Below are 18,951 nucleotides of genomic sequence, written 5' to 3'. Positions count from 1 at the left end.
TTTTATCCTTGCATCTAAACCACCTCCGTGTGATCCAAGGGAAACACTATACAATATGGCGGTAGCAGGAGTTGGAGCTATGGGGACAGCGTTTGTATCAACGCCTCCCGAAGGAGCGGCACGGCAAAATAGTCCACGACCTGCAGCAGCAACAGCGGCAGCACCTGAAGGACCAAGTGGAGCAAGAGACACAAAGCAGACAAGCAAGGGTCGACAGAGCGCGGCAGCGAAGGGATCATCGGCAATCTCCGGAGCTTAATGACGAAGATATGTGCGGCCTGCCATGCTTCACGAGGAGAGTCCGAAAAACTCGAGTCCCCTCAGATTCAAGTTACCCGACAACTTCAAGAAGTTCGACGGCCTTCAAGATCCGTAGGATTGGCTAGTTGATTATCTCGAGACAGTGAAGCTCACAGGAGGAACCAGGGCAATAGCTATGCAAAGCATCCAGTGCATTTGAGTGGAGCCGCACGATCTTGGATAAAGAAACTCACTCCGTGATCTATCGATAGCTGGGAAAGTTTCGAGGATGTGTTCGTCAAGAACTTCAGATCCACGTGCAAAAACCTGCGTCGTTAGAGGAGTTGAGAGCGTGTCGACAAAAGCCGGATGAGCCAATGAGAAAGTACATTCAAAGGTGGAATATCATCAAAAACTCGCGCAGAAAATATATCCGACGAGAGAGCAATAGATGCGTTTGTCGCAGAATTAGGCGTGGAGATTTTGTCGAGGACTTAGGAAGGACCAATCCAAAGACAAGATTCTGCGTTAATGGAGATAGCAAACAGATGGGCAGATGGAGAAGACGCTGTCCACAACAAACGGCACAGTCGCTGCAGGAGGACCGTGGTCGAAATTATCAACCGAGGCGACGATTTCCTCGGCGGTACCCGAACTATGACGCTCCAGGGCAAATTTCGGCAGGTTTTCGGGCAAACACAGGAGGAAGCAACAGAGATGATTATCGGAGAAGCGATGAACAGCGAGGCGATAACAGTGGATGATTCTCGCAACAACAGACAAAATAGCGGGCCTAGGTTCCCAAGGCCTTTCGTGTCCCCCGAAGAGATGATGAATGGGCCGTGTCAAATGCACTTTTTCCTCGACAAAGAACGGTAAAAGACAGTCGGGACACCTGCAGAAAGACTGCCGAAATTTTCAGGCAATGCTAAGATATGCGAGAGAATGCTAACGCGCGGGCAACACGAGAGAAATCCTCGAGAACCCGTAAGCGAGATTCACTTGCCGCCTCCTCCCGCGATTACAGACGACAATCGGCATCAGCTCAGAATAGCGGCAGCACCTCCACCACCACCTTATGTTGATCCTAACTCCAACGGAGCGGTGTCAATGATTCGGAAGGGAAGGCCGTCCAATAGAGCTCAGAAAGTAATCTCACGACAGGTGTTTATGGCAGAAAAAATGCCTCCACCAACAGTTGAGTACCTTAATTGGTCAGGACAAGATATTGGCTTCACAATAGCACATCACCCGCAGCAAGTCCCTCGACCAGGGCAGTCAGCACTTATTCTGCCAGCAGTTATCGCAGGATTTGATGTCTCCCGAGTGTTCATAGACGGCGGCAGCAGCCTAAACCTTATGTATGTAGATACATTGAGGAAGATGAACATATCCTTATCAAACTTGAAACCAACAGACACAAGGTTCCACGGCATCACACCGGAGAAACCAAGTTATCCATTGGGGAAGATCAATCTCGACGTTCAGTTTGGGACCCGAGAAAATTACAGAATCGAGAGGCTGGAATTTGAAGTCGTGGATTTTCCGTCGCAAGCATTCACGCTTTGTTGGGACGACCAGCATATGCTAGATTTATGGCGGTGCCACACTATACATACCTGTTGTGGAGATTGCCTGGACCAAAGGGACCAATCACAGTTAAAGGAAGCTTTGCCTTAGCCAATAAATGTGACAAGGATTTTCATCGGCTATCAGAAACTTTCGGGATGCAAGCTGAGTACTTGGCGTCAAAAAGCATGACCGATTATGACGTACTGCCAGACGTTGGAAGGCCAAATAAAGAATCAACTTTCAATACCAAGAAAAATTCTAAGGAGGTGCAGATTCACCCGACAGACCCGAAAAAGACAACATCTATCGCAAACGACATGGATATCGCATAGGAAAGCGCGCTCGTCGAGTTCCTCCGTGAGCACTGGAAAATCTTCGCATGGTGTCCAGCTGACATGCCAGGAGTACCCAGGGAACTTGCCGAGCACCACCTAAACTTGGATCCATTAGCGAGACCAATCAAACAACCTTTGCGGCGTTTTTCGGAACCAAACCGCAAAGCTATGCTATCAGAAGTAAATCGACTGGAGGAAGCTGGTTTTATCAAAGAGATATCTACAGAAGCCACATGGGTAGCTAACCCAGTTGATGGTGCCAAAGAAACACACGACGAGTCCTTCGCATGTGCGTCGACTTTACGTGTCTCAATAAACATTGTCCAAAGGATCACTTTCCTCCCGAGGATCGATCAAATTATCGACTCCACGGCTGGATGTGAACGTCTTTCCTTCTGGACGCATACTGCAGTTATAACCAGATCAGATTGAAAGAAGAAGACGAGGCCAAAACAGCGTTCATAACACCTTACGGCGTGTTTTGTTACAGAACAATGCCTTTCGGTTTAAAAAACGCGGGAGCAACATACCAGAGGATGATGCAGAAGTGTCTGGCGACACAGATCGGGAAAAACGTGCAAGTGTACATCGACGATGTCGTCATAACGTCAAAAGAGGGGGCAACACTGATCGAGGATCTCAAGGAAACCTTCGACAACCTCAACAAATTCTGCCTCAAGCTGAACCCGACGAAGTGTTCCTTTGGCGTCGCAGCGGGAAGAACTTACGGGATTTCTAGTCTCGGCAAGAGGGATTGAAGCAAATCCCGACAAAATACAAGCTATCATAACAATGAGGAAGCCAACAAAGTTGAAAGAAATACGGCAGCTAATCAAGCGAGTCGCAGCTTTGAGCAGATTCGCTGCCAAGGTTGGGAGAAAAGCGTTACCATTTTACGCTCTAATAAAGCAAGGAGATAAATTCCAGTGGAACGAAGAGGCCGATAGAGCCTTCGAGGATTTGAAGCGCACAATCTCGACACCACCAATTCTGGTGGCGCCGAAGGAAAAGGAACCTCTCCTGCTGTATATTGCAGCCACGCCCCAAGTGGTGAGCACGGTGCTAGTTGTCGAAAGAGAAGAAGAAGGAAAACTCCACGGAGTACAGAGGCCAGTATACTTCATCAGCGAAGTTTTATCGCCATCAAAACAAAGGTACCCTCGCACCAAAAAGCTAGCATATGGAGTGCTCACAACAGCACGAAAATTGCGCCACTATTTTTCGGCACACCCGATCATAGTGGTCAATGAAGCTCCCTTGTCAAATATACTAAACAATCCAGAAGCTACGGGTCGTGTCTCCCTTTGGGGAATAGAACTTTCCCCTCGGGACATCACGTATGAAAAAAGAAAAGCAATCACGTCGCAAGTTACTTGGGACTTCATCGCAGAATGGATGGAGTTGCAAAACACAGGACCTCCAGATTTGTCGAGAACCTGGACCATGAACTTTGATGGGTCCAAAAGACTAGAAGGAGCTGGCGCAGGAGTAGTACTCATATCACCTGAAGGCGACAAGTTGAAGTACATCCTTCGGATGACGTTCCCTAACGCATCTAACAATGAAGCAGAATATGAAGCCCTCATACACGGGATGAAGATGGCGAAAGCTTGCGGTGCAACTCGATTAAAAATATTTGGCGACTCACAATTGGTGGCTCAGCAAGTCATGAACCAATGTGACGCAGTCAATGATAGCATGATGGCATACAAGGAGGTGTACAACGAGCTCAAAAAGTTGTTTGATGGATGCGAAGTAAATCATATTAGCAGATTGAGCAACGATGAAGCCGACGTTCTTGCAAACATCGGGTCGCAATGCCTTGCAGTTCCGCCAGGTGTATTTTGGGAAGAGATAACAGAGAGATCTACAAAATCGACAAAATCAAAAAAGAAGGAGAAGAAACCCTCGGGGGCTACCAAGGAAAAGCAAGAGGAAGAAGAAGAAGAAGATCAGGACCTGGTCATGGTGATACAGATACCATGGATGCAGACGTACATATCGTACATCCTCAGGAAAGAAATACCCGATGATCCAGTTGAGGCAAGACGAGTAATTCGACGCTCCAAAGCTTTCACGGTGGTCAAAGGAGAATTGTACAAGCAAAGTATTTCAGGCGTCCTGCAGAGATGTGTCACACCCGAAGAAGGAAGAATAATTTTGAAGGATGTACACGAAGGAATATGTGGCCACCACGCAAGTAGTCGAGCTATTGCAGCCAAGGTTTTTCGGGCAGGATTCTACTGGTTGACAGCAATCGAGGACGCTAAGGAAATAGTAAGAACTTGCGACGCGTGTCAAAGGTTTGCCGCAAAACCCCACTCTCCAGCAGCAGAACTAACACCAATACCATTGTCATGGCCCTTTGCCCAATGGGGACTTGATATGGTGGGCAAGTTACACAAATCCTGGCCAGGAGGAAAGGAGTACATGCTAGTAGTCACGACAAATTTACAAAGTGGATAGAAGCGAAGCCGATAAATTCACTCGAGATGGAGCATCCGCGATAAAATTCATAAAAGGACTCGTCTTCAGATTTGGAGTGCCCCACAGCATCGTCACAGACAATGGCAGTAACTTCACATCCCACGAATTCAAAGATTATTGCGAAGAAGTGGGTATCAAGTTGCACTTCGCGTCAGTTGCATATCCTCAAACCAATGGGCAAGTCGAGAAAGCCAATGGCATCATCTGCAATGGCATCAAGAAACGCCTGTTAGGACCACTGGAAAAAGCTCGACATACCTGGCCAGAAGAACTACCAAGTGTGTTGTGGAGCATCCGAACAACACCAAATACGGCGACACAGAGACAACCGTTTTTCCCGGTCCGTGGAGCAAGAGGCGATACTACCAATAGAAATAGAGCACGACTCCCCGTAGTCACAGAGTATAATGAAGAAACTTCCAAGATAGCATTGGAAGACGACGTCGATGCACTCGACGAAGCTTGAGACGAGGTACTATCAAGGGTAACCAAATACCAACAGGACTTGAAGAATTACCACAGTCGACGTTTGCGGCCAAGATCTTTTCAGGTGGGAGACCTAGTTCTTCGGCTCACGCAAAAAAGTCATGAAAAACTCGAGTCACCATGGCTTGGCCCTTACATTGTCACGGAAGTAATCGGAGGAGGAGCATACAGGATAAAGGACAAGAAGATAGGGGTGGAGGAGCAAAACCCCTGGAACGTGGCGCAACTCAGGCGGTTCTACGCCTAGAGTCGAAATATAGTCCTTGTAAAACTTCAATGTACTGAAACGCCCGCGAGTTTTCAGACGCACTCTTTTCCTTTTTCGGGGCACCGAGTGGGGCCGGGAAAGGTTTTTAATGAGGCGGGCTCGCGGTGCTGCAATATAATAAAGATAGTGTCAATATAACCTTTTCTTTATCGACATGCTCAAAGTCTCTGACCCGACGAATTTCAATATAGTTCATCGAAAAAGAAAAACCTTGCCGTGGTATTAAAATACCTCGTGAGTCAATACAAATACAAAATAGTACTCAATAAAGAAGCTCGGGGGCTGATATTCGCCATCAATACATATTAAATAAATGCCTTGGTTCAAAACCTCGCAATATACAAATACAGTAAATAGCCACCGAAACACTCGGGGGCTAGACAAATATAGAAATATAATGATTGCTTCACAATATAATCACAGTCATGGGTTACAAAGAAGAGTTATCTACAAAAGGAAAATAATTAATCATGATTCAGTATATCGTCAAGGGTAATTCTGTTTTCTTCAGGAGCAGCGCCAAGAAAGTCAGCATAATGACCATCGGCAAAAAAGTCGGCATCCATCCGAAGAAGGTCAAGATTTGAGTGGCAGATCTAAAGCATGATAAGAGCAAATCTGGCGCCAGCTACCAGTTGAGCTTTGACAAAATCATGGATCCTGTGGGCATCCTTGAATTTCTCCATTAACTCGGGAAGAGTCTTTGGTTGAACGTTCCGAGGAAACATGGAATTATAAACCATGGACAGGGTCTTGGTACAGAAGTCAAGGAAGTTGCGAGTTTGAGAAGCGCGATCCTGAAATCTGACAATCTGGTGGGTCCTCTCTAGGGTAGCCCAAAACAAAGAACCATGATCAAGGGAAAGATTAATGAGGAGGTTCGTCCTAGTATTTACCCTCTCTTCTTCGGCAACAGCATCAGTAAAGGAACCTATTAAAACAACGGAGCAGAAAATTTTAAGAGACGTAGCATGAAGACGGAAGATATTGAGGTTGAAACAAGCATACCCGACATATCCGCACTAGCTTCATTCATCAACTCGAGCATGAAATTTTCTCGAGTAGTCGCCTTTTCAGCCTCGGAAGCAGCGATTTCCTTGGCAGCCACGGCCTCACGAGCTTGCTGAAGTGCAATTTTTTCGGCTTCAGATGACTTGCGAGATTTTTCCATCATCACAAGTGTTTGCTTCTTTGCATACTGAAGTTGCTGCCGAAGTTCATCCAATTCTCGCGGCAAGGAATCTTCGACAGGTGTAGCATCAGCAAGAGTTCTCTTTGAGCGAGAAGAAGAAGGCGAAACATTGGAAGGAGTGGAAGATGGAGTGTAGTTATCAAATACCAACTGAAATTTAAAAGACAACATCAATCAACAAGCAAAAGATAGAGTTTTCATTAATCTTTCGGAATAATTACAAAGGCCTTACAGTGGAGCTAACGAAGTACGTGTCGCCAAAACTACTTTGGCGACAAGAGCAAAAGAAACAGAGAAAGAAAAACAAAGAGGCATGCAACTAGACCTCCGGCCTTGATGAGCTAGGAGTCGAAGCTGGTTTGATCCCGAGATAAGCCAAGATTTTCTTCGTGTTGGGCTTGGCTGCCTTAATCAGGGACCTCCATCTGGATTGCTCTATTTGCTCGGTGTCGCCAACTTTCGTCCAATCAACAGTCTGTTGGCTGTCAGCAACTAGAGCAACAGTGCTTTCGACAGCAATCTTCATGTTCTCCTGACGCATCTTTAGTCCAAGATCTTCTGGTGAATTGAAAGTCTTGGCAAGGGTAAGGAAAGTCGGGGGCTCCTCTTTCTTCGGGAAGAAGTAGGGGAACAGCGCCGACAATCCTGCATTTGCATTGGCCACGCCTTCACGAATTTCGGACCCATGAAGCTCCAGATAAGTAAGTGCGTCAAGGAGAGGGTCATTGACAGGATTCTCCAGATCAAAATCTTGGTTTGTTTGGTCTGCCAAGGAAACAAAACGTTGGTCAACAACAAGAAACAGCGGTTCTCATAAAAAATAGAAGGGATCAATAATATTACTGTGAGTGCGTCGACTTTGTGATTTCAGGCGCTTGAGGATCCCCTGCTCACGAGAAGCTTGTGCAGCTTTATGCTCGTTTAAGGCAGATTCAGCATCCTCAAGTCTTTTCTGCAGTTCCTCGACACTAGCAGCTTTTGCTTTGGCTTCATCAGCCTCGGCTTTGGCTTCGCTAGCAACAAGTTCGGCCTTCTTGCGAGCCGCCTCACTTTGCTCAAGTTTTTGAGCAAGTGCGTCGGCACGTTTGTTGGCCTCTGCAAGTTTCTCTGTCGAGATATAAAAAAAAAGAAGAAAGATCAAAAACCGCGACAAGCAACAGGAGCAAAAAGTCAAGAAAAAATGGCAAGTATAAAAGTTGTTACCTTCGGCTCTGCTAGCATATTCACGGTACCCAATAAATTGGGATCCGATGCGGAGAAACTCTTTGATCATGGGCTGTCAAAGAAGAATACAGCAAAAGAAACATCGGCATGAAAAAGAAAGTGAAGGCGTGAAAAAAGCAAAATATGGGTAATATAGATTTCGACAAACTTACATCATCTAAGAGCAGAGTCGACGAGCTGCCCAATTGAGGGGCAGGTTCAACAATCGTTTCAATCCTTGTCCTTTTTGGTGAAGGAGCAAGGGGGCTTCTTGGCCGAGTTGTGGTGACGACGTTTTGTTGAGGAGGCGAGGATTCTTCTCCTTCAACTAGCGTGTCGAGGCAAGTACGTATGTGATGTGCTTGTCCGAGGAGCCACGTCAACAGTTGGTACTTCTTCCTCGTCATCACGTTGATCAAAAATCGGCGGCATAAAAAGCAAGACAAGATAAACACCTCGAGTACGAAAAAGGGAGAAATAAAGGTGACTTACGAGCTGACGAGGGATTCAATATAAGGATCATAAGCTGCCTTCGGATGAGAAGGAACAACTTTTCAGCCTTAGAAGTGCCGAATCCTCGGCATCATTCCTTTTCCTTTTGTTCCTTGGGGAAACAGCAGGAGGAAGGGATTGCGTCGACTCGCTGGCTTGATTCAACTTCTTTTTCATGGGAAGCCGCAGATTTGTGAGAACCTCGCGACTTCACTTTCAGGAAGAGAAGAACCTTGGTTGTCTTCGGCAACAATAGCCTGTTCTTCGACTTCTCCATCCTCGGGAAGAGGAGGAAGGGAAGCCATAGTAGGATGGTTCTGCAGAAAATAGCGACAACGGGAAAATTAATGAGATGCGGGAAAGTTCGGAACAATACGAAACTCGAGAAGACAAAATACCTCGGGAAGAGGATTGGCGGCGCTGTATGGTTCCACGCGACAAGAGGAGGGAATAGGATCCTTCTTGGCCAGGCGGGAAACTCTTCGAATCAATTTCTCCAAGTCCTTTGCGTAAAGATCATCGGAGATTCTATTGGCGTTGTTTTCACCGAATACGTCCAAAGGGGATTTTTGCGAGCACGAAGAGGCTGCACTCTAATCCTAAGGAAGTAGGCGATGATTTGAACACCGGATAGTTCTTTGCCTCGAGTATTTTGAAGCTGATGAATACGAGACATAAGTGCTTCGTCGCCTTTTTCTCTTCTTCTAAGCTTCAGCGTCCCGAGAACGGCGGCGCTGAATTTTGGCACTTCCGTCGAAAGGGATTATGTTGTGTTCCACGTAGTTGGCACTTTCTTCGTGAATGTAGAGCCATCTTTTGCGCCATCCTTGGACAGAATCAGGAAACTTGACGTCGAAATAATCAACGTCATTTCGGACACAGATAACAACGCCGCCTATGTTATAGGTGGCGTTGTGGGAGCCATTGCGGCGGAGGCAGAAAATGCGTTTCCACGAGCCCAATTAGGAGGGATTCCAAGGAAGCATTCGCACGGTGTGATAAAAATGGAAATGTGAAGGATGGAATTGGGGGTCAGCGGGTGCGGTTGAATCTCGTAAACAAAAAGAAGGCCGCGGAGGAAATCGTGAATTGGGGCCGAAAGGCCGCGGATGAGGTGATCAACGAAACTAACCCGGTACTCCATTGGAGGGTTGGGGTAGCTTTCTTCGCTGGGAAAGCGGATGGCGTCTTCTTTCTTCATCAGGCCAAGCCTCTTCAGCGTGTTGACATCCTGGTTGGAGATTTTAGATCTCTCCCACTCAAGATCTTCGGCGGCCATCTTGGACTCTGGAGTGCTGTGGCGAGTGAGTCGCGTGCGCGGTGGCATCAACGGCAATGGAAAAAGCAATGTTCGTGAGTGCGGAAGATCAGAGAGAGTTGGGCGCAGGGGAAGTTTTTGCAAAGAGGAACAGATGTGCGGCGCAAGCGAAGGAGTGAACGGAGGTTGAAGAAAGGTTTATATAAGAATCGGGCGAAGCAATGCACCGTTGGATGAAGAAATCGTGTGGTGAAAAAAGATCTTCTAGATAAAAGGGTAAAAAGGTATTTTTACTGCGATAGGCGTTACCATACGTGCGCCAGGAAAAGCGGAGGACGTGTGTCCCCCACTTGCACGACGTGTCAACGTGGTGGAAACAATGGACCCACAAGGCAGAAAAATCACGACTATTAACAGAGATGAAGTAAATTTGATTAAGGGAAGCATGCCGACAAGAAAAATAAAAGAAGATTGGCGACAGGAGAAGTTATTAAATACTTCGGGAGCCTTTGATCAAATACAAGTTCTTGCCCAAATGCTCGGGGGCTACTTCGACAAAAAGTAAAATTTCGAGTATGGCAGTATAGAAATTGCGGGAGCCTACAACCAAGCACAAGTCCTTGGCTGTAGCCTCGGGGGCTACTCCCATCGGGAACGCTGTTCGCGTGCCCGATGAAATTAAAAAAGAAAAGATAGAAAAGCAAGAGAGTATATTTCGAGTTATAATTAACTCTACATATACTCCCATCGGGAGAGCAATGTAAGTCATATTTGACTCGATAAAATGTGCCATTCCAACAGCCGGAAAAGCACTCGACAATATATTCTCAGAACGCCAAAGTTGCGATCAATTTCTGAATGCCGCAAATTTGCGAAGGTAAGACCCCAGATCCGTTCTGCTGGGCGTGGCATCGCCGAAGACTGCGCTCTGCTACTTTTATCCGTATCAACAGATACGAAGAAAAATCCTAACGGACGCGTTAGGTACTCGATAAATTTGACTGGGACTTGACAGAATGGTAAGACCTTAAGCGGCACCTGTCGAAGTTTACACCAGTATCCCGAGATCATGTCCAGGGACGTGATCTTGAAGTAGATTTTTGCGGATTGCCACTAGAGCAGTTAACTAGTACCTGATCCGTCAGATGAACTAGCCCCAACTACCATTATCCCTGTACAATATAGAATTTTATGCGAAGAAATATAAAAAAGTTAAAGCTCTCGAATAAAAATAAACAGTGAAGATTTTCCCTGACTCTACGATTCAAGCAAAATCTCGGGGGCTACTGACATAGGCATCCCAAATGGGCCTGCCGAAGATAGTACCCGGGGTTTACTGAAGGCCCAAATACCCGAAGAATAAGAAGATTCGGGAGCCCAAGATATATTAAGGAAAGTTAGAGTTGTAATAGGAAGTGTTATTTGTAAATCTGGCGGGATGAGTTGGAAACCGTCCCGAACTCTGTAACTTGTACAAAACGAAACCCTCGGCTCCGCCTCCTATATAAAGGGGGAGTCGAGGGACGAAGAGGCAATCGAATCATTGTTACAAACCCTAGTTTTCATAATCGTCGAGTACTTTTCGGCTGAAACCTTCGAGATCTACTTGCCCTCTACTTCTAACTAAACCCTAGCCTACAATCCATAGGCATTGACAAGTTGATACCTCGTCACCAGCAGCTTACTCAACATTTCAAAGGCGGCATGAGATCGAAAGAAAAAGCCAAGTGACAAAATATCAGGAGCCAAAGATAATCCAAGAAAAGAAACTTTATTGTACATAGAGGATGACATGCGGGTCCCAATTAGCAGCAGCGGTCTCAACGTTTCAAATGCGGCTTGAGATCAAAAGAAAAGAAAGTTGATTGTACATAGAGGATGACATGCGGGTCCCATGAGTCAGCAGCTTACTCAACGTTTCCAAGGCGGCAGGGGATCAAAAGGAAAAGGAAATAGCCAAAAATCAGAGGGTGAAAAAAAAACCCAAGAAAATAAACTTTTATAGCACATAGAGGATGACATGCGGGTCCCATGAGCCAGCAGGTTACTCAACGTTTCAAACGTGGCATGAGATCGAAAGAAAAAGGCAAGTGACCAAATATCAGGAGCCAAAAATAATTCAAGAAAAGAAACTTGAGTGTACATAGAGGATGACATGCGGGTCCCATTTAGCAGCAGCGGTATCACAGTTTGAGAGGCTGCACGGGATCGAAAGAAAAAGGCAAGTGACCAAATATCAGGAGCCAAAAAGAATCCAAGAAAATAAATTTTATTGTACATAGAGGATGACATGCGGGTCCCATTTTGCAGCAGCGGTCTCAACGTTTCCAAGGCGGCACAGGACCAAAAGAAAAATGAAGTAGCCAGAAATCAGGGGGTGAAAAAAATCGAAGAAGAAAGATTTCAATTGGGCTGCATCTGGACATCTGGGCCTTCGAACTATCCTGCTTGGCCTTTTGACTCAAACAATTTCAGCCCACTCCAAAACAGGAAAGTTCGGAATTTTCTAAAAAAACAGGAAAGTCCTATGCTTCGCAAAAACAAAAAAACAAGGAGATTCAACATATAAGTTTGTTTATGTAAAAATAAAGATTTAATTTATCCGTTTGAAATAGCTCAGAGCGCAATACACTGTTTATTGTCTTCAAAATAATCAAGATATCACATGTTTCTTGTACGGGGAGACTGACATCGGGGACCCATGAGCCAGCAGCGTCGTCAACGTTTTAAAGGCGGCAGGGGATGGAAAGAAAAAATAAACCAAAAATATGCTGGTAAAAAATCCAAGAAAAGAAACATTTCGTTCAAAGAGGATGACATGCGGGACCCACGAGGCAGCAGCATCCTCAGCGTTTAATGTTAGAGGCTGACATGTGGGACCCGTGAGCCAGCAGCTTCCTCAACGTTTTAAAGGCGGCAGGAGATCGAAAGAAAAAATAAGCCAAAAATCATTTGGTATTCAAAATCCAAGAAACCGTTCTGAGAGGATGACATGCGGGACCCATGAGGCAGCAGCATCCTCAACGATTCCAAGGCGGCAGGGGATCAAAAGAAAAAAGGAAATATCCAAAAATTAATTAGGGGTTCAAAATAAATCCATCAAAGGAAAGTTTTATTGTTCATAGAGGATGGCATGTGGGACCGACACCAAATGACGTTCTCATCGTTTCAAAGGGGGGCAGGAGATCAAAACAAAAAGGCAAGTAGCCAGAAATTAGGGTAAAAAATAACTCCAAGAAAGGAAACTTTTATTGTTCGTAGAGGATGACATGCGGGACCCATGAGCCAGCAGCTTACTTAAAGTTTCAAAGGCGGCATGAGATCGAAAGAAAAAGGCAAGTGACAAAATATCAGGAGCCAAAGATAATCCAAGAAAAGAAACTTTATTTACATAGAGGATGACATGCGGGTCCCATTTTTGCGGCGAGTCCCAACGTTTCAAATGCGGCTTGAGATCAAAAGAAAAAGAAAGTAGCCAGAAATTAGGGGGTCAAAAAAATTCCAAGAAAATAAAGTTGATGGACATAGAGGATGACATGCGGGTCCCATGAGCTAGCAGCTTACTCAACGTTTCCAAGGCGGCAGGGGATCAAAAGAAAAAGGAAATAGCCAAAAATCAGAGGGTGAAAAAAAACAAAGAAAATGAACTTTTATAGTACATAGAGGATGACATGAGGGTCCCATGAGCCAGTAGGTTCCTCAACGTTTCAAACGTGGCATGAGATCGAAAGAAAAAGGCAAGTGACCAAATATCAGGAGCCAAAAATAATTCAAGAAAAGAAACTTGATTGTACATAGAGGATGACATGCGGGTCCCATTTAGCAGCAGCGGTATCACCGTTTGAGAGGCTGCGCGGGATCGAAAGAAAAAGGCAAGTGACCAAATATCAGGAGCCAAAAATAATCCAAGAAAAGAAATTTTATTGTACGTAGAGGATGACATGCGGGTCCCATTTTGCAGCAGCGGTCTCTACATTTCCAAGGCGGCACAGAACCAAAAGAAAAATGAAGTAGCCAGAAATCAGGGGGTGAAAAAAATCCAAGAAGAAAGATTTCAATTGGGCTGTATCTGGACATCTGGGCCTTCGAACTATCCTGCTTGGCCTTTTGACTCGTACAATTTCAGCCCACTCCAAAACAGGAAAGTTCCGAATTTTCTAAAAAAACAGGAAAGTCCTATGCTTCGCAAAGACAAGAAAACAAGGAGATTCAACATATAAGTTTTTTTATGTAAAATTAAAGATTTAATTATCCGTTTGAAATAGCTTAGAGCGCAATACACTGTTTATTGTCTGAAAAATAATCAAGATATCATATGTTTCTTGTACGGGGAGGCTGACATCGGGGACCCATGAGCCAGCAGCGTCGTCAACGTTTTAAACGCGGCAGGGGATGGAAAGAAAAAATAAACCAAAAATATGTTGGTACAAAATCCAAGAAAAGAAACATTTCGTTCAAAGAGGATGACATGCGGGACCCATGAGGCAGCAGCATCCTCAACGTTTATTGTTCATAGAGGCTGGCATGTGGAACCCGTGAGCCAGCAGCGTCCTCAACGTTTTAAAGGCGGCAGGAGATCGAAATAAAATATAAGCCAAAAATCATTTGGTAAACAAAATCCAATAAAAGAAACATTTACCGTTCTGAGAGCATGACATGCGGGACCCATGAGGCAGCAACATCCTCAACGATTCCAAGGCGGCAGGGGATCAAAGGACCTCTTAATCACAAAATCTAACCGGTCCTCTGGCAATAGCAAATTGAGCTTGCAAAATCTCACATGCTCTCTCAACATCTTTTCTTGCCGTTGCTTGTGCATTATGGAATTGAACTTATTTCTTACCAGATGGTTTGACAACTGGCTTCACAAAGATTTGCCACATTAGGTAGATGTCGTCGGCTAGAAAGTACCCAAAGTTGTATGTGCGCACATTGGCTTGACACTGAACCGGTGGAGTATCACCCAAAGCAATCATGTTCATTAAGGGTGACCGTTGGACAACATTGATGTCGTTCAACGTACCGGGCAATCAGAAAAAGCGTGTCAAATCCAAGTTTTATAGTCAGCCACAGCTTCAAAGATTATAGTAGAATCTTTTTTGTGGCCTTTGAACTGTCCATGCCATGCGGCAGGACAATTCTTTCAACTCCAATGCATACAAGCGATGGAACCAAGCATACCTACAAATCCACGATTCTTGTTGAACTCAAGAAGCCTTGCCGTATCTGCTTCATTGGACGCTCGCAAATAAACCTCGCTGAACACCTTCACAATTGCAACGACAAAGCGCTTCACACACTTGATAGCTTGGCTCTCACCCATCGTCAAATGGTCATCAACTAGATCAGTTGGTATCACGTATGCCAAAATACACAAAGTAGCGGTGACTTTTTGCTCCGTACTATGCCCTAGTTCTCCGGCGGTATTCCTCCGTTGCTCAAAGAACCGGTTGTACTTTGTGAGCTCCTCTGTGATTCTCTTGAATAAGTTGATGCTCATCCGAAAACGACACGAGCGCTACGGAAATGTGGCATTCTCTGCAAAATAGCTACGCATAGGCTTCTCGTGTGCTTTTATCCTCCTTCGCCACAATTTCTGTCGACCAAGAACGGAACCACCATGCTTCGGCCTCTTCTTTCGGGTATAGCCCATAGCATTGTCATCTCTTCTTCTTCTTGAATGTCCCATTCTTCATCAGATGAATCGTATGCAAAGTTCATCTATCCATGAAGCGCAATAAATTCAACAAACAAACTAAAAACTCTAATTCAAAGAAGGCAGGGCCGCGGAGCATACCTTCGAGCACCTTGCGGGCGCTCCAGATGCAGGGAAGTCACAACGGTGATTTAGTGACATCGGATCGTTGATTCGTACGCCTAGATGCATGGCGGCTACGGGGAAGTGGCGCGTCATCGATTTTCCGTGTCGGAGTTGCACGATAGGCGCAGCGAAGCCGCCGGAGGAGAAAGGGGTGGAAGTTTCGGCGGTGGAGGAGCGACGCGGGAAGTTTCGTAGCGGCGATTAGACTTCGCGTGCTCGCCTTTTCCTTTACCGCATCCAGCGTGCCGGGCCGCTGTTTCGCGCTGGGAAAAATTTAGCGCGCTATTATCGCGCGCCTGCTGGAGCGATATATTTTGGCACCGGCGCGCTAAACTGGCGGCTTTTTCCACGCGGGCGCTTTTTAGCGCGTCTGTTGGAGATGCTCTAACCGTATCGATGGCGCCGTGACTGAATGCAACCATTATAAATTGATATCTTGTTTGGACTTGATGCACACATAAATGGAATAGCAACCAATACCATATGTCTATCCTTCATATTCGTTGAACCCAATCGGAGACTTAATCTTGATATACCTCAGAACAATACATTATTCTTACCAGAAGATATGTTGGTAGCTACAGATCATTTGATTGGAATTAAATTTGGAAAGGGTATACACGATGACGATATGAATAACTTGAAAAATATATGCATTTGTTCGGTTGCTGATTACCTTGGTTATTTGCAATATGCAATTCAAAAAACTATCCATAAAGTATTCATATGTCAATCGAAACCGACTCCACAAACTTTGGTAAATCCAATTTCAACTTTGATTTTATTAATAACTGCTTATAAGACCATTTTGGCACATACCCTTTTATCTCAAGCTTGTGATCAAACGAATCCACTGACAGAAATTATTCATGGATGAAAAGTGAGTTGCTTAGGTCCTCGAGGGCTTCCCAAAGGGCCTATTTACTAACTTTTCTCTGTTCCGCATGTGATAAAGTTATAAAGACATTTTTCCAAATCATATTTTTAGTCATGTTAGCACCATGCTTCGCTTATTTCCGATATCGGGTATATTATACTAGTTTGCTCTCTCTAAGATTTTGCCGCTAGAACTCGTATTACCGATATCCGATTGTGGCTTGAATCACTAACCACCAGTTGTCAATCGAAAAAGTGTGACCTTCCTTTTTTTAATCAAACAAAGATAGGGATCGGATAAATGGATGTTCACTACTTTACTGATCCAGTGATCCACAACAACACTACTTACTTCCTTATACTGTATCTTATTTCAGAAATACCACCAGTTCTCAAGGCGGCATGCTACCATGTGAGCCAATTGGGACGCGAACTTGAGGCACATGTGCGGGCGCAACACATCATTATTATTTATTTTTCTGATTTTTCAGAAGAGGCCCAAAATGCCAAAAGGGCCCAGAAACGGCCTCCGGGAATAAGGCGGCTAGCCGGCACGGCAGCCCGTTTACCATGTGTGCCGTGCCTGGTCCATGATTGGAGGCCGCACGGCCTGCTTAGAAACGGGCTACCGTGGGCCGTGCTAGGCCAGGCCCGTTTAGTTTCGTATCGTGCCCGTTGGTCAGCTATACGGTAGTACGAGAAATCTGCACATTAACCCTAAAAAAATGAGCAATCTACACAGACTATATACGAGAGATGGAAAGAAACACTTGCACCGAGCGGCAGGTTCGATGCGCTAATTGCAAACGAAAAGAAACACTTGCCAGCCAGAGAAATCGCTACTACGCGCTAGCTAGGTAAGAGTCAGTGAGCAAAGATGGCGCCGGAACCAGATAACCCGGTGAGGGTCCTGGGGCAGTGCCAGGTCTCGCCGTGGCCGTCGCCACCGGCAGGGAAGCCACGTTCGCTGCCACTCACATTCTACGACGACCTCGCCTTCTGGGACGTCCCGCCCGTGCAGCGCCTCTTCTTCTTCGACAACACAGACCTCCTCGGCGGCCCCGAGTTCCTCCTCAGCGAGCTGCCCCTGTTCGAGAAGTCCCTAGCCGCCGCGCTGCACCATTTTTATCCATTGGCCGGGAAGCTGCCATGTGGGATGCCAGAGACCGCGGCGCCCAAGATCGTCTTCTCGGACGGCGACTCTGTCCGCCTGACGGTGGCGGTTGGCGACGACAACTTCGAGGACCTCGCCGGCGACCACGCGCGCGACACCGCGAGGCTCCGTGCTCTACTGCCTCCGCTGCTGAGAAATGGCGGTGGCGGCGGCTCTCGGTGCAGTCAGGATGTCTTCGCCGTACAGATGACCGTGTTTCCTCTCGCCGGCATCTGCATCGGCACAACGCTGCACCACGCAGTATGCGACGGTTCCAGCTACGTGCACTTCATGAGGACGTGGGCCGCCATCCACCGCCTGGAGCACAGCGGCGGGATGTCGATGGCGGCGGCCCCGCTGTTCGACCGCAGCGCCGTCCGAGACACCGACGGCCTCCGGGAGGTATTTCTCAGCGACCACCGGGCATACGCTGCAGCGGGGGACAAGGGGCCCCACGACGGCCACCACACCAGCGGCACCACGGAGCTCGCAACGTTCCGGTTCACAGACAAGTTGCTCCGTTGGCTGGGCAAGCAGGTGGAGTCCGAGACATCGGCGAGGCGGTGCTCGCCGTACGCGCTGGCATGCGGCGCGATGTGGGCAGGCATCGTGCACGCGCGCGGCAGCAGCGCCAGCTTCGGGTTTGTGACAGGGTGCAAGCCCCGCGCGAGCCCACCGATCCCGGCGAGCTACTTTGGGAACTGCCTGGGGCTCTGCCGCGTTGAGGAGAAGGTGGCGGCCAAGCAGAGCTGTCTCGAGACGGTCACCGCCTCGGCGGCGGCCATCTGGCGGGCTATCGAGGGTCTGGCGGAGCAGGGGCGGGTGTTCCGGGACGCGCGCGGGTGGGTGAAGCTCGTGCGGGAGTACGCGTCGGCGCGCGCGGTGACCGTGGCCGGGTCGCCGAAGCTGGGCGTGTACGCGGCGACGGATCTCGGGGCGCCGTGGGGAAGGCCGCGGAAGGTGGAGATCGTCTCGGTGGAGCGGACGGGGGCGCTGGCGCTGGCAGAGAGCGGCCGCGACGGGGACGGCGGCATCGAGGTCGGGCTGGCGCTGCCGCGCGGGGAGATGGAGGCGTTCCGCGCCTTCTACGGTGAACTGCTGGTTGTCGCAGCATGACAGTGCCTGCGTTTGGACTGGTCGATCGTTGTACGCGACGGCCACCGTAAAATTTGCAATTTTACCTGTTGGATGGATGCCTTACTCAGTTTTACCTGTTGAATCTTTTTTCTTGTATTTTCTCCGTGTAGTGAGCTGTGCGTTTGTTAACATATGAGTACCTTTTATGGGTGGTTTGTTCCTTTTGTTGTTGTTGTTGAGGGAAGCCCATCATGGCTAGCTTTATTAATACCTTATAATAATCAAACAATAAGAATATACTGAACTAAAGAAAATCTCTGCGTATTACATGTGCTGAATTATCTATTTCTCTAAGTCAACTCGATTTGAGTTAAGTCGGTTGATCGTGTTAGCAAATAAACAACAACCGGTGTGTGTCACGGCGGCACGTGAGTGTGGCTGGCGTTAGAGCCCGTCGAGTAGGACCAGGTTGTTAGTGAGAGGAGTGGAGG

The 18,951-nt window shown here is 47.0% G+C and overlaps 1 protein-coding gene across 1 annotated transcript; it reads left to right on the top strand.

Moving 5' to 3' along the window:
• The first annotated feature begins 16,999 nt into the window (after window positions 1-16,999).
• LOC127316054 (anthocyanin 5-aromatic acyltransferase-like) lies at window positions 17,000-18,684 on the top strand. Its single transcript, XM_051346476.2, has one exon. The coding sequence runs from the start codon at window positions 17,108-17,110 to the stop codon at window positions 18,497-18,499; it is 1,392 nt and encodes a 463-aa protein (XP_051202436.1). The 5' UTR covers window positions 17,000-17,107; the 3' UTR covers window positions 18,500-18,684.
• The last annotated feature ends 267 nt before the right edge of the window (window positions 18,685-18,951 follow it).

The sequence above is a fragment of the Lolium perenne genome, chromosome 7 (assembly GCF_019359855.2).
Source record: "Lolium perenne isolate Kyuss_39 chromosome 7, Kyuss_2.0, whole genome shotgun sequence".
NCBI classification, from domain to species: domain Eukaryota; kingdom Viridiplantae; phylum Streptophyta; class Magnoliopsida; order Poales; family Poaceae; genus Lolium; species Lolium perenne.
The sequence above is the reverse complement of the archived record's forward strand: the minus strand, read 5'-3'. Positions and strand labels throughout refer to the sequence as shown.